At 38.6% G+C, this 16,033-nt stretch overlaps 5 protein-coding genes across 5 annotated transcripts in view; 4 read left to right on the top strand and 1 right to left on the bottom strand.

The window, feature by feature from the left end:
• Positions 1–306, top strand: part of C922_05120 (hypothetical protein) — a gene marked incomplete at both ends in the record, with an annotated part of 2,235 nt that extends 1,929 nt beyond the window's left edge. Inside the window, one exon of the mRNA XM_008820693.1 lies at positions 190–306. Coding sequence (XP_008818915.1) covers positions 190–306 — 117 coding nt within the window. The remainder of the gene's footprint in view (positions 1–189) is intronic.
• A 1,597-nt stretch (positions 307–1,903) lies between these two features.
• On the top strand, positions 1,904–4,750 carry C922_05119 (hypothetical protein; the record flags this gene model as incomplete). Its single annotated transcript, XM_008820692.1, has 1 exon — positions 1,904–4,750. The coding sequence occupies one exon, from the start codon at positions 1,904–1,906 to the stop codon at positions 4,748–4,750; it is 2,847 nt and encodes a 948-aa protein (XP_008818914.1).
• Positions 4,751–5,423: 673 nt separating this feature from the next.
• On the bottom strand, positions 5,424–6,095 carry C922_05118 (hypothetical protein; the record flags this gene model as incomplete). The annotated part of the gene is made up of 3 exons (XM_008820691.1): positions 5,424–5,541; positions 5,719–5,786; positions 5,949–6,095. 3 exons carry the CDS (start codon positions 6,093–6,095, stop codon positions 5,424–5,426), a joined length of 333 nt encoding a protein of 110 aa, XP_008818913.1.
• A 1,927-nt stretch (positions 6,096–8,022) lies between these two features.
• C922_05117 (hypothetical protein) lies at positions 8,023–9,653 on the top strand (the record flags this gene model as incomplete). Its single annotated transcript, XM_008820690.1, has 4 exons — positions 8,023–8,307; positions 8,838–8,957; positions 9,165–9,275; positions 9,486–9,653. 4 exons carry the CDS (start codon positions 8,023–8,025, stop codon positions 9,651–9,653), a joined length of 684 nt encoding a protein of 227 aa, XP_008818912.1.
• A 587-nt stretch (positions 9,654–10,240) lies between these two features.
• C922_05116 (hypothetical protein) lies at positions 10,241–15,876 on the top strand (the record flags this gene model as incomplete). Its single annotated transcript, XM_008820689.1, has 15 exons — positions 10,241–10,653; positions 10,934–11,117; positions 11,356–11,460; positions 11,600–11,857; positions 12,013–12,531; positions 12,759–12,827; positions 12,971–13,031; positions 13,149–13,316; positions 13,511–13,657; positions 13,821–13,894; positions 14,181–14,264; positions 14,515–14,648; positions 14,938–15,242; positions 15,504–15,595; positions 15,721–15,876. 15 exons carry the CDS (start codon positions 10,241–10,243, stop codon positions 15,874–15,876), a joined length of 2,769 nt encoding a protein of 922 aa, XP_008818911.1.
• Positions 15,877–16,033: the final 157 nt, after the last annotated feature.

Raw genomic sequence — 16,033 nt, 5'->3', positions numbered from 1 at the left:
AAAAAGGGGAAAGGAAGAGAAACTTCCATTTTGTAAGCACTGCAAAATTTTAAATTGTATACCCCCCGACAAGTGCAATGACCTCACCAATTTACACACGAAAGCTGATGAACTTAGCACCGAACTGAATCAAATCAATTACCGCTGTATGCATGACTAATGGATTCCCCCTTCTGAACATATTCGCAGAACATCTGGAGCATTTCTCTAATTGGGAACTTCGTCGAAAATAACAATTTGGCCAAAATAAATGACGCTATGACTTTTAATAAGTCGATTTCCATTTTCAAGCTACCTCACGAGTAATCGCATGAATAGTTTAGTTTGGAAACACAGATTTAGCTTAAAAAACTTACGTGGCCTTTTTCGCTGGCTATTAAAATTTTCATCGCATTGGCTTTACTTTTTTTCCCCACACTTTAGCAGTTGTGTATTTTTCTTTACACCGATTTGCTTCCATATTTACAGAGTTGATGGGGAAGTATTGAAGCAAATAAATCTAAAGCTCGTTAAGCGGAAGCGAAAGAAGAAGAAGAAGGTGGGTAAGAAAAAGGCTTAGGGATGGACTGCCACTAAGACAGTGTAAACGAAAGGTGCCTCTGTACCATGGCTGTGATTGCACATATGGGTTTTACTCTATAAAGACGGGCTAAAAAACGGATGTTCAGAAAAAAATGTCAAATAGTTTCCCCAGAAGGGGGAAGCATAATACACAAAAGGGATATATTCATAGGTCGGCCAAGTTTAAATAAAGGCAAAACGAAAAAAAAAGATAAAGGTAACAGAGATTATTCACTAAGGCTAACCGATTATTCATTAAAGGTGGCCACTAATTCACTGAATCCTAATTAGTGTTTCTCCAAGCCTGATGTACTTCTTCTTTTTTTTGGACCTGTAGGTTTTCCTTTTCATGTTGGTCTGCCATGTCCTTTTTGAGAGCAGAACGCCTAAAAAAATAAAAGCAACGGAAAGTTCATCACTACATAAGTAAGATTATTTCCTTAAAACTGAAAAATTAGCATCCATCGGATAAACATACATACATTCGCCTAATTAGGTATGTGCATATTTACACTTATCATGGACTCCCTTTATGCATATGTTCAAAATTGTGATGTCACGTCATGTTCTGTTGTGCTCTCTCCATTTTCTTACCACTTAGCGTCAAAAAACTTCTTCTGATGTGCTTCGTGAGGGCTAAATCGAAAGAAACAAACATGTTCTTCTGTTATTTCATACACAGCAGACGCAATTTATCTAAAAAATATCGTTTAGCAATCACATGAAGGGTGTTTGATAACGCGTTCCTCTACTTGCCTTATTCTCACGCCTTTCAATGGGCACATTTCCCTGTGTTATTTTGTATAAGGAAATGATAAAGAAAAAAAAAAAAAAAAAGAAAAATCATGCACACTTAAAAAAAATGAATTGGCAAAAAATTAGCAAAATTCTCTGATGCGCTTAACAAACTGCAATCCCTATTTAGCCACATTCGGCATAACGTCGCTACCCATATGCGCGGCATGGCACAGCGGCGCATGTAAATGGCTTTGCGTTGCCGCCAAAATTTACGAATGATGTGCCAGCGCAAGCATCTGATTGACCCAATACCTGAAAAAGGGTAAAAGATGTAAGAAAAAACAACCTGGGTAGAAAAAACATTAGCAGCGTGAATCGGCCAACTGGATCACTTCTCTACCGCGGGTCATCCGACAACACTGTCCCTTTCTTTTCGGCATAAAAAATGCACATTTTGTAAGGGAAAAAAAAGAAAAAAAAAATCACATTTGTATTGATCCCAATGTAGAGAGTGAACATTTTGCTCCATCAGGCAACTTATTTTTTTGGCTTACTCCCCACTCCCATAACGGAAAAAGAGCCCCTCCTTCCCCTGATTCGTCGAATGGATGACAAGAAGAACACAACCTTCGACTGCGACATTTTGATATGTGGCACCAGCCTACAGAACAGTTTACTAGCAGCCTACTTCTCCATTAACAACTACAAGGTGATAAACATTGACAAGAATAAGTTCTATGGTGATGTGAACTGTTCCTTGAATTTCAACCAATTTGAAGATGAAAAATTTCATCTCAAGAATTTTTACGAGGAATATCTGCCCCTCTCATCTAGCAGAAGTGATAACCACGTAGAAAAAAAAAAAAATCTCAAACAAATAGTTCACAGCTTTTTCCAAATAAATAATAACAGGTTTAATATTGACCTTAACCCCAAGATATTATACAATGAAAGCAACATCGTGGATTTGTTGATAACGTTAAATGCACACACATACATCAGTTTTGTAGGAATACAGTACTTTTACTTGACGTACCATAGGGTTAGCTACAACCCTGTAGTCGATCAAACGGACCAGCACAATGTAAACCCTCCAAGAAATGCCGCAAACGAAATATACGCGAATAAAGAGGAGAACAACCCCATAACAACTCATATGCAGAACCTAAACAGTAGTAATAATAATCATGAGGACGAAAACGATTTAATTGTCTTAAAAATTCCTCTAAACAAATCGCAGGTCTTCCTTGACACAAACCTAAGGCTCATTGAAAAAAGAATGATTATGAACTTTATTTACAAGAACATTATTCACGATAAGAATTACACCTTTTCCAATTTTTCCAATTACAATTTTGTAAAGAAGGCAAATGTGACGGAACAGGGGATGGTCGTGCGGCATAGCGGGCCAACAATCACCAAAAATAAGCAGGGAACTCCAGACAGGTACGCCCTTTGGGGGGACAAGAAAGGTGGCACTCAGAATCGAGACGTCCCCCGCGGAAAAGGGGAATCACAAAAGGCTCCGCAGGCAAATCAAGCTCACCCTGCTGACCATTTCAATCATGACAATCCCCCGTACCTCCCCGAAGAACACTCAAATGTCAACATTGCGGACTACCTGCAATCGTACAACATTTCAGGAAAGCTAACAGACTACGTCATGTACGGAATAGGTCTGTTCGACCTAGAAATGGAGCACTGCAATAATAGTGACATTTCCGAGTACTACCTCAGCGGATATACCAAGGAGAAACGATTTATTATGAATAAAATGGAGTTCATCCAACGGCTGCACATTTTAATCAACTCGTTAAATAAATTCAAACTGCAGAACCTGTTTGAGAATGCTTTTATTTATCCGTCCTATGGGCAAAACGACATTATCTATGCAATATCGCGAGTGGCCTGTCTAAACAACTCCGTTTACATGATTAACAGAAAAATAGACGACATAATTTTTTCCTCTTTCTGCGATTACACAGAGGAAAGTATAAAGAAAGACGGCATGGCTCCCTTGTCTACCTGCGCAAAGGTAGACGCAGTTCTCCTAGACAATGGATATATAATTAGGCCAAAATTTGTTATATCATCCGGATCTAACATAAATTTTTACGAAATGAAGAAACACCTTCTTTGCAAAAAAAACCTTAAAAAGGCAAAGACGCTGATTAAAACAAATAGGCTGGTTGTCCTAAGTACGTACTCACTTATTGGAAAAGACGGCTTATCCTTTTATATACACAAACAGCCAAAATTAGGGCATCGACAAAAAAGGAAGATAAATAATTTGAGCAATTCTGTACATATTTTACAGTTAGACTATAATAGTGGTTCGTGTCCCCCGGGTTTTTTCATGACATACTTTACCTACCTAGAAATTTTAAAGGATCCCATCGAACCTACAGACATTCCAACAAATTGGAAGAAGGAAAAAGAGGCCAACCGTAACAATCCCGAAAAAAACAACGACTTCCCAACTAATCAGAAACCGCTAAACTTCTGCTTCCTATTTGATATTTTAAAATTGTTCGTTAAAAAACACAAAGGCAGTAGTAACCCACCTGCGGACTCGGAGTTACCTGTCAATATTCCCTTTAATGAAAGTTTCCACAGCGCCCTTGTCGACTTTTTCAGTATCTGTAAAGCACAGGAGGCGTCTCAGTCGGGGAAAACCGATAAAAGAGAGTCCCCTAATGAAGAAAATGCGAAAATAGAGGAGCAAACAAGTGATCGCCCCTTAAGGGGAAATACTCCCAATCGCGAACACGAACTGAACCGCAACAACGAGGAACAGGCACCGGGAGACCAAACGGGGAAAGTCACGCACGGGCAAGAGCAAACCAAACGTAAGAACGCCGAAAGAGAGTCCTTCGTAAAAACCTTCAACGATTTATTAATCAAAGAAGGAGTTATTTATTGCGCATACTATGAATATGAACCAACAGTGTATAGGAAGGACACTGTCAAGATGATTAACCAAAATGCAGAACACTATAGAAAAATATTTGAGAGTATAGAAGAGAAAATTAAGGTAGAGCGAGCACATGTTCGCCAAAACGGAGCGAACGAATTGGATAGGACCAATCCCCATGAGAGCGAGTGTTGCAGTACCATTGACAATAGACACAACGTTAGTAATGGTGATCCAACTGCAAAAAAAATTAACCAAGGTGAAGAAAACAAACATGAACACAAGAACACATGCACCCCCTCGCGCAGCTGTAAGCGTATCGAGCTGGATGAGAACAAACATATTTGCAATTTACTTTTTACAAACGATACGCACAACTACCCGATATACCCCTTGATTGAAGACGTATCTACATTCTTTTACATTATTAACAAAATACATAGAACGTTTATTTCTTCTAACACTAGCCAAACCATATATGATACCTTTGGTGATACAATTATGACCCTCTTTAGCGAGAACACAGCGTGGACTTGATCCGGGCAAATATACACCGCCACGGAAATAACAATTCCTCATGTATTTCTGACTGCCGATTTTTTTAATTTCCAACTTTTTTTTCTTTTTTTTTTTTTGGCATGTACACTTCGACGAGTTTTTAAACATGCGTAGAGATGTGCATACATACAGGTATATGTATGTGTATATATATATATATATATATAGGCATGTATAAATTTATTGCTTTATTTAAATGTGGCGTCTTATGCATACATTTAAAAAAAAAAAAAAATTCAATAAATAACTTATATTGCATAATTTATAAAAAATTTGCTTTTTCCTATTGAAAAAAAAAGTGTTTTTTTTTTTTTTTTTATCATATTAGACGTTTATCTACTTGACCACTTCTTTTTCTCCACTTTTCTTGATTATTTATTTATTGTTTTTTTTTTTTTTCCGACTTTGTAAAACAAGCGCAAAAACTCGGGACACATAGTTTCGCCATAGCACAGAAATGGATTATACAGTATTATGCACATACATATACATGTGCGCGAATATACATACACACAAACATATACATATATGTGACATAAGATATATATATACACGTCCGTACACATATACAGCTGCATATATATATAGACTGCAAAATGAATTCACTGATTGTATTCCCCATGCGAGTGCGTCGTTACGTTTCGGTTGGCATTCACTTTTTCTTGTCTCTTTGCATTCTATCAAGGTCTTCTACTTTGTGCGAATCTTCCTTCCTCTGGCTTGTTTTGCATTCCTTAAGGGGCACCTTGCTGTGGAAGCTATAATCAGGCCTACAGAGTGCATGGAAAAAAAAAAAAAAGGGAAGATGAAAAAATGCATAAAGTACGTTTACGGATGATGGCATAACTATGCATGCTCAAATAGGCACACACACAAATCTGCAGCAAGAACTCCTGGATGCGCAGTTAGTGAACAGCTCCGTGTGATCTCATCTTTTGTTGCTTTACTTGAGGCTAAGGATGATTATGCATATTGTCAGGAGCAATATGTGGGTCAGGTTGTACTCGAAGGTCTTCTAGGAAAAAAACAAAATTGGCTTAGTTCAATCATTAAAGAAAATAATTCTTTTCATACATACACACATATGTACACAGCGTTCTACTTAAATGCGACACGTGCATGTTTACGTGCATACACCAAATCTTTTTTTTTTTTTTTTTTTTTTTGGCTCTCTTACTTTCTCATTATTCATTTTCGCGTTTCTTACTTTGAATGGAAATAAACGAGACAAGACCATGCTTATTTTGTTGTTAAGTAACTTCGCTTCGAATGATAACAAATAAAATTCCGAAAACATGTAGAGGAATGCTGCCGAAATGACCATAGCAAACAAGGATAGCACGGCACCTGCGGATGGGCGGAATATACGTAAAAGGGCACGTAAACTGTGAGGAAAGTTCCTCAAATGGGAGAGGTGCGCGAAAGTGTGCGAAGTGGCATGTTGGGTCGCGCATAATCATGAAGAAAACTTTTTTTGGGGGGAGTGCTCGTTTTCACAATTTTAACACCCCCGCCTATTATATATACACATGGTTACACAACACAATTATATAGCACCATGGAACACACAAAATATACACTTTCTTATACGAACGGGTTTATAAAATGTACACGTGTCAGACGAATGCGCGCTTTGTGCTGATAAACGAGGGAGGAATTGATGGGAAATTACTTCACACAGGGGTAAATTCGTACATTCATATGATAACACGTATATCTGTAACACTATTTGCAAAAGTACGTATGCGCGTATGTATATGTAGAGGTATGTATATGCACAAGTATGAATACGTACAGGTATGAATACGTACAGGTATGAATACGTAAAGGTATGAATACGTACAGGTAGGTATATGTAGAGTTATGTATAGGAACAGGTATGTATATGTACACGTATGTAACATAACAATTCAAGCTAAGCACATTTCTTCTTCAAGGGTTCTTACTATCTAAAAATCTTGATGGCTGGATGGAGGACCCCATTTTTTCGTTCTATTTGTGAAAGGGAAGCAAAGAATGCGAACAATGCGAGGAATCAGAAGAATGGGAAAAAGCTTTAATCAAAATGTGAACACTTAAACTTATTACTATCCTTAATTCGGCTTTTCAGCTCTTTTTTTTTTTTTTCTTCCTTCCTTTTGTATGTAAAATTTAAAAGTATAAATCTTTGGATTTAAAGAAATGCGAGGGAAAAAAACTTGGTTTTTTTTTTTTACAATGTGAAAAAGAAAAGCAAAAGAAAGGGTTTGTCACATATTTATTCACATACTTAGAAAGTGTTAAACATACGAGTATGCATCCTAGTATGTTTTTTTTAAAGCAAAGGGAAATGTATTTATTATAATTTTTTTTTTTTCTTAAAAAGAAATATATATTGTATACAATATATGGAAAAAAAAAATATATATATATGTATACTCATATGATGCATGCCATTATATGTTTATGTAAATCCTTTTTATCGTAGTCGCTTTAAGGATGGATACGTTATGACAAAGCGTGACATGGCAATCGCTTGGAAAGCATGAAAAAATAGAGTTACGCACGAACAATTTTCGCAAAAATAAATGTTTACGGAAATTGATGGTTAAGTGTGAGTTATGGCTTGTCATGTAATGTCTCAGTGTTTCCGTTAACTTTTGAACTTCTGCGAGTACTTATTCACATTGTGTCAACTGAACTGAACATATAAATGCATGCTAACATAAAAAGGAAAATATGCCTCTTCACGAGTTAGAAAATTGGTACCTTGCGTTCAGCAATTTAGCAATTCCTAGCTGAGCCGTTCACAGATTGGGAGATTAACAGATTGCAGTTCACCCGATTCATTAGCGACCTACAAATTTGCACCGTAGGGGCTTCACCCGTTCATTGTTCAAATGGGCAATCCAGCATCACAGGTAAACACTTAAAGGCTGGGCCTTTTGCACATGAGCAGAAATGCTTCCAAGTTAAAAACAAAGCGAGCAGAGGTGAGTTCAAAAATTGAGGTGTACACGTTTACAAGGTTTTATAATGATGACTCGCACTGCGATTTCTGCACATGAACGTAAATTATTTTTTCGCAACGTGATAACTAGATCAAATGCAACCTGTAGAGAACAGGAAGGATAAGATACATACGAAGGGTGTCAAACGTGTCAAAAGTGCCAAGGTGTAAAAAGTGTCAAGCGTGCCAAACGTGTGAAGGGAAATGCCTAAAAAACACATTTTGTGTAACAACAATTGCGAGGAGAAAAAAAAAAATAAAAATGCATTCACACACAGATATTCTTTTTAACACAAGTGGGAGAAAAATTAATAAGCAATTCGTGAAAAAAACATTCTGTTCATCAGCCAAGTTTTGGATAAATGAAAAGTACTCAACTGCTTTGACAGAACTGAACAGTTTGCAAAATTTGAACCATTTTGATTTCCCCTCCAAGCACAGCATCCTCCTGATGCAAAAGAAGCCCATTTCAGAACAAATAATAATCGACTCCATACGAAAAGCCCAGAAGGAACTGGATAGGGGCTCTCTGTATTCACTTCAAGAGGTAAACCCCTTTAACCAAGCGAATTTCATGATGTATTTGAGCATAATCTGAGGCATACGCCTGTATATGTATGTGGAGGGGTGCACATGCTTATGTAGTTTTGTACATATATACACATTTAGGTGTGGCCTTATACGCGTGGAGCAACTCCAATTACCCGCCTCCCCATGGAACAACTGCTTCCGCATTGGGTTTTTACACACATGGCGTAGCACATGACCATTTCGCGTATGCTTTATGCTCATGACCGGGGATTTTAACTGTTGCACATTTGGGTGGAGCGTATATGGCATACGTGGGCGACTAAGATAAGAAGCTTGTAGCATTTTCGCTAACACAGAATCGTATTGTCCAATAATGACATGCACACCTTCGTTTGGGCAGATCATCGTTTCGGTTCTAGCACGCCTTTTTACGTTAAACGAGCTTGCCTTTTGTTAATGTGCCATGGTGCCATTTCGCGCACTTGCGAGCTTGCCCAACCGCGTCAAGCTTTTCATTTCCCCCCTTCACCCACCTTTACATCTCAGTTAGTCAACAGCAATTGTAACTGCTTGAATGAAGAAAAAAAGGCCAAATTCCGAAAGGCCTTTGATGAATTAAATGCTCTGCTAACTGTTAAGTCGAACTTGACGGAGGAGAAAATTCAAGTACACAGAAGCGCGCATATACACACTATGACGTTATAAGGCGTTTCGCACGCACATGTTGCAATTGTTCATCCCAATCTGGCGCGCCTACTCATGCATTCATTTTTCTTTTTTTCTGTAATTATCCATCCCCTCCAAATCTTCAACACTCAGCAATTATTCCAGTACGCATTCCTTTTCATTCATCTCACATTCTTCCATTTGTAGATATTAACTGAAAATAATTCCAACGGCTATAGAAATAAAGAAATTCTGGGTCTATTCATGACGGGTTTTTTCTTTGCTATCGGTTCAGTCACCCACTCTGTATTTTATTTGGTTCGGGGAGAGACAAACAATGAAATAATGAGCTCCGTAGAAATGCGCACACGACAGTGTGTGTTATGAGTGTAGACCTATGAACCTATACGTAGGGGTACGCGTGCGCTCGTGTTCTACGCATTCAAAATTTTGTAGTCGACGACTCTGTTGATATTTCCCTATAGGATGAAAACTTTCTCCGTTTTTTTTTTTTTTTTCCTCCCAAAGGTGAGTATCTACGGTCTTTATGTACTGCATAAAGCCTCCAAGGAAAATGATGGCAAAATTTACGTTGAAAGAAAATTAAATGAAAATAAGGATAAATTGTTAAGGAATAAAAAATATATACAGGCCATTTTGTCCGCGCTGGAGCAGGATTTGATAAAAATAAAATAGAAGCAAAAAAAAAAAAAAAAAAATAGAAGCAAAACATCCCTCTTTAACCTTCACGTTATTTTACCATTTTTGGCAAAGCTTCAATTTTGCATAGTTTGCAGTGGGCACATTTGTTATGTGGCCACCTCTTGCGTGAATAGCTTAATTTAAGAAATGCATTTAAAACTTCCATATGTGCTCCCACATTTAATTATCGCCAAAAATGTTCTCTTCTCTTTTTCTTTCTTATTCACCTCTCGCCGCTGAACAAGCGTCGCACACGACAGAGTAGCCTTTAATAGACTCTCCTGCGGTAATTTTTTGCGCGCCGATTTTTTTACACTTTGTTAAGTTTCATTCCGGGGTGCCTACCCACATTTACTCCAAAGGCAAATATGACTCATCTGTCCATTGCGCCCATGTTAGAATCCACACGTCAAACTTGTCCTAATTTTTTGTCATCGTTTATTTCCCCCCTTTCCCTGCGTCATTCCCAATACTACAGAAAGCGTAAAACTTCACTGTACATTTTTATTGCATACCCTGCGAAACGTAAGCAGTAAAAACAAAACGTTTTGTAAATCCCTCCTACGCGCAATACTTAAAAAATGATGAAGGGCAAGCATGTCATTTCCAATTCTAGTGAGAAAAAAATTCCAAAGAAAAAAAAAGACAGTGAAAAAACTGAACATGGACGAAAAGAACATTTAAAAAAAAAAAATGATATGAGTAAAAAAAAACTCGAAACTGACAGTAAAAACAAATTGGAAAAAGTAGACTCCAAAAGTAAAAACGAACTTGATGTGAAAAACAAATGTGAAAGAGATAATGATGAAAAAAAAAAAACAAATGAAACAAAAAAAAAAAACGAAAATGACACGAAAGTGAAAGGTGCAAGTGCCGATAAAAAGCAACACACTTTAAAGAATAGAACCCTGTCCGACCTAGGCGTGGTACACAAGGAAACGGAAAACTTTGCCGATGCCAAGGCACACCCGAAAAACGCTAATTTGTTAATAAGGTTAATTCTTGTTAATGTTGTCGCACGACAGCACAGATAGGCAAAGAAAGTAGTCATGATTGTTGCAACATGAACGAAATATAGACAACCGCCTTTACACAGGATCGTGCAGCGAGATTATAGTAAACAAACATATATCTGTAGCTACGTCAACGGGCAGGCAATTACAAAAGGTGTGCTCCAACGAAAATGCATGTTCACCAAATGGAAGGAATTACCATGTGATGCTCCAATAGGTGAATTCCTCCATTTTACCTTTCTCATGTTTTCCTCCATGCAGTGCCGTAAACGTAGAGCTAGAAAAAAATGTCAAAAGTTTTCTGGGGATAGACTTATGCAAGGACTTCAGTACCCTTATTTTTAAGAACTCGCAAGCTTCCTGCATAAATAAAAACTACTTCTTCTCCCTCGCGCAAAAGTACCTGACCACTGACCAGTTGCTTTCAATCAAGAATGCCTTAATAGTAAGAGCGTCGACTTGCACGCACACACATGTGTGCATTTCCGCGTGTCTAGATCTGCTCTCCAGCTTTGGGCGTCATCTAAAAATGTTCATCGCTCTGACTGAGAAGCGGAGACACATATATATATATATACTACCCCGTTTGAGATGGCCTTTGCGACCTCATTCGCGCTTCCATCCTCGAAGATGCCCTCAAATTGGCCCCCATACCATTTGTTGAATCCCTCTGACCTTTTCAGAAATACAAACTGGACGACGTATTAATTTTCAAAGATTCGAAAAAATACTACAAAGGAAATCACGCCGTCATTGTCGACGAGGAGATATTTTCCTACTTCCTACAAGTACAGTTCTTTTTTGTCCTCCCTTCTTCTGTCACCTCTATTTTGCCCACCTCACCGAGGGTCTCTAACCCTCTCTAATCGGGCCCATTTCATCTGTTCATTATCTAGAACTTATTTTTCCGCATCATCTCCCTCGCAGAAGGGCAAACGCCCGTCCGACCCGTCAGCAGACCAAAATGGAGCGGACAAACAGGAGCTAAGCTGCGTCTTCATAAAGCCCCGAAATTACCTTTCGCTGTACAAGCAACAAATTGAACAGGAAATAAAATCAACCAGAATCACAGAAAATAGGAAGAAATTCAAAAAGTGTCTCTATATCAGCAAAAGGAAGAAAGTAGGAGCCGAGGTACAGTTTACTCAGTACGATCATTTCATACCCATCAAGGGAAACGAACTGGTAACCAAAAAAAGTGAAAAAAAAAATGAAAAAAAAAAAAAACAAGGTTGACAAACGGACGAGACAATGAATAAAAAAAGTGTTCATATTATTCACACAAGACAGTTACCACTTTTTTATTCCGTGCCTTCCACCTTGTTAACCTTCACTTGTAGACCACTTCAATAGTGAAGGCGAAAACGTTAGATTTTTTCTCAAACAATTCCATCATCCATGAGGAAAAAAATTGCCAGACGTACAAGGCAGTGTACAAAAATTTAGGAGTTCAGTACAACATCGACTTTTTAAAGAAAAAAAAAGAAGAAATATTCAGATCCAATAAGCTGCAGAAATTTCTTCATAAGCTTTTCCCCGTCATGCAAAAATGCCTAATTGAAAATAGCCTAATTACGGAAACGAATGGACAACCCAATTCTCAAAACATAGATATACTGTCCTTTAAGCATGCCAAAAAATTAAACAAAATATTTATATACACAGATGTGAAATATACAACAGATAAAGTAGTCTTGTTCACGCTGTACTTGTCCTTAATAAACTACCTCATCTTTATAATATATGTGAATAATTACAAAAACGACAATTTTATCGAAGGAGTCAACACGGACAGCTACATCCTCATTTGGTCCTACTCCAACTACATAAACCCACTTTACGCTTTGATATCTCCCTACGTAAGCGAAATGAGGAGCGCTCATTCGGAGAGCATTTCACAGGCCTTTTCCAGAGTGATTTCACAAATAAAGCAGAGCGAACTCAGATGAGTCCACGTGAAATATAGAATGAAATGTCGCGAACTACAGTTAAACGAACTGGGCGAACTAACCGAATGCTACCGCCCATGATGACACACCACACACACTCCTCTTCACCATTCAAAATAATTATTCCTTCCGTGCAGCAAATTTCCAGTGCGGTTGTAAACGGAAAGGGCTACGATGTCGTCATTGCTGGATGTAGCAACGGACTGGTTCGGATCCTTTAGTTCGACAAACCGAACAACACATATTCACCCATCACTCATAAATATGTTCTCTAACACGTTACTACTGTTTCTATGCCGTATATTTTACTCCCCCTCTCCCCAAAAAAAAAACCTTCACCTCTGCACAGCTAGTCGTTTGGAAGCTCCCCCCCAATTTTCAAGGAAAACCCCTTTTAGATTCCAAAATAAGTACAAAAATGAATACCTGTGTATATATGTCGATAAGAATGCGTAAAGGAAGTTTACATATCTACCTCACTACCACTTCTTAACCTATACCACCTCGCCGCTTCATTTCCTATTTAGATGAAAAAACGGTCGACATAGAACCCTATATATTTAGCAGCATAGAGCACTCACACAAAAGGGAAGTGACATGTCTTCTACTTCTGAATGACAAAACCTTAGTGATATGCGAAAAAAAAATATCTATTAACAATCAGAAGAATTTCCATTTGTTGATCTCCATCTCGGGTATGCTCTCGTTTGTCCTGTTTGCAATACGGGCTAGGAAGAGCATTAATGGGAACCCGTACATATGTATGCATATATTTTTTCATTTCTGTAAGCTTCCATGATTGTATGCCTGCGTGTATAGACCCACAACGCGTGATTCCTTTTGGTTCCTCTCCCCCCCATACACACACACACACAAACCTTCTCCTCAGTCGATGGGACGATACTCCTTTGGGACGCCACAAACATAGAAATAATCGAAGTAAAAGTTAGCGCAAAGAAGAAAGAAAAAGAGTTAGTTGATGACCTATACAGCTTCAAGCCTCTGTTCAAAATAAATTCTACCAGACCCAACACAGGTAGCAGCCTACCCCCCTTCATTGGGGCAGATCACTTAAGCGTATATCAGCTACTGCTATCCTATTATCCAACAAGCACAAAAGCGCACGCGTAAGAGTAACCACAATGCCAGTGTGAACTCCCACTCACGAAATGCCATTTGATCTACTGCACTACTCCCAGAGTACTCATTAGGCTTCACCTACTTCCATTTTGTGGAATTAAATTGCAACGTGTCCTCTTTCTTTGCCTTTTCGGTAATTTATTTCTGATTGGTTTAGCGGCCCCGACCCAGAGCCCTTTGCGCAGAGATGTGTACTCTTTCCTTGTTGCTAGTTGTCGTCACTATTACACTGCCATCGTTATTGTTTTGTCTTTTAACACGCCACCCTTTGGTCAAGCGACTACGAATACGACCACTAATACGACTACTAATACGACAGCGACTGTAGTTCCGGATGAAGCTGAGGCCAAGTTGTGTCCCCGCCTCTCTGCGCAATTTCCTCCACACCAGATTCCACGTTCGACACTTCACCTTTGCAGGAAGAAGGAGAATACGTAGTTGGAAACATATACGGGTGCATGCAAAAGGAAAAAAATTATTCTATTATAAACAAAATAAACGATGTGAGGAAGGAAAAAACGAAAAACAGTCACATAGATAATACCTCTGTTCAATTCTGTTGGCCATCAAACTATACGTCTGTATTGGTGTCGATTCACATCCTAGTGACCTAAAGCACTGCGCATCCAACTTCTCCATATTAAGTGCACACATCACAGAGAGAGTTTTTTTACATTTCTCCCAAAGGGGAAAAGCCAAGCTTGACTATGTTCTCTTCATCTATTCTGATTATTTTCCCCCCTCCCACTAAAGGACTACAAAAGCTTCAAGACACTCATATGTGTAAAAAGAAACAACATCATAAAAAATTTGATTCTAACCTTAACTGATACGAATTTTTCCCTGTGGAAAGAAAATGAGGAGCACCCCCTGTATGTATCACCAAAGTAGGCTAACGAGTGTTTTTTTATTCATGTTTGCACATGCATCTGTTGTTGTTTCTTTGTGTGCCATTTTTTTTACGTGCTAGTTGAGTCCACCATTGGCGGGGTTCCATCGTTTGCACATCACAACGCCGAGGAATGTGAAAAAGGCGGCTGCTCACAAATGCACCGAATGAGCAGCTCACAAATGCACCAAATGAACGATTCAACGGTGATCCGAAGGAGCAACCGCTAAACCAATAGAATAACCTGCTAACCCGAGTGCATCCATGCCGACCATCACACCCCGCAGAAGCAACGAAATATACTCCTGTTGCGAATTCAGTCAGACCAAAATAAGCGTCATATTCGTGGGGAAAATAAATGGACACATAGAAATATGGAATTTGATGGAGCAAAAAAATCACTGCTTGTACTCCTTATCGATCAGCAGCTACAGCTTGACATGTATTAGCATTTTCCAAAATTGTGACACTAGCATACTTAGTACCGTGGAAAAAGAAAATGTCCAAAAGGATCTGAATGACGACTTGTCCGGCGAAAATTCGGATACATTTGTAGACACGAACGAGTATTTGATGAGTAAAAATGAAGATGGTAGGAAAAGAAAAAAAATTTTAAAAACACGAAATAGTATACAGTTAGATCCCTTTGGAACCCGCCTAATCGTCCCATTCCTACACTTCTGCATAGCTTGCACTCTTAAAATGACGCTAACTTTGAATTCGCTCTTCCCACGGGTTCAAATTATTTGTGTTGAGGAGTCATAATTAGTGTAACTTCGATTGTGCACCTGTACGTATGCGTAGATGCACGAATCCATTGGTGTATTGACATATCCTCGCTTCCCATTCAAAGACGTGTACAAGTATTCATACAACAAGATTATCATTGGCGACTCCAGTGGTTGCGTCTTTGTTTACGAAATGGAAGAGAATCTGCTGAACTCGGTAATTTATTTGGGCGTGCGTCCATTATGCGTACAAATAAGAATGAAGGTTCCCTCTACACATGCGTATGCACTTATACATATGCTTAATTCCCCTCTCTGTCGTTGCGTTGGCCTCCTTTGCAGACCAAGGAAGAGATCGACGAATTTTTGCTATGGGTTGAAAACAAGATATACGTGAACAAGGAGAAAGTAAAGAGGCAGTTCCAGCTGTGCGAGGTCAGTGTCGCGGTGGAGCAGCAAAGGGGAGCAACGGCGACATCGCTTTGCCATTTTTTTTAATTTTCTTCTTCCACCTTACGCGTGCTAATGAAAATACTTCACTTTGAAATGTCCTTTAAAATTTAAAAAATGTTTGTAGGAGAGGGAAAAATTTCAGAGGAAGGAGGAGCAAAACGTAAGTCACATACACACGTATATATATATTTATACATACACA

Source organism: Plasmodium inui, assembly GCF_000524495.1.
Source record: "Plasmodium inui San Antonio 1 unplaced genomic scaffold supercont1.38, whole genome shotgun sequence".
NCBI classification, from domain to species: Eukaryota; Apicomplexa; class Aconoidasida; order Haemosporida; family Plasmodiidae; genus Plasmodium; species Plasmodium inui.
This window is presented reverse-complemented; position numbering and strand designations above follow the sequence as displayed.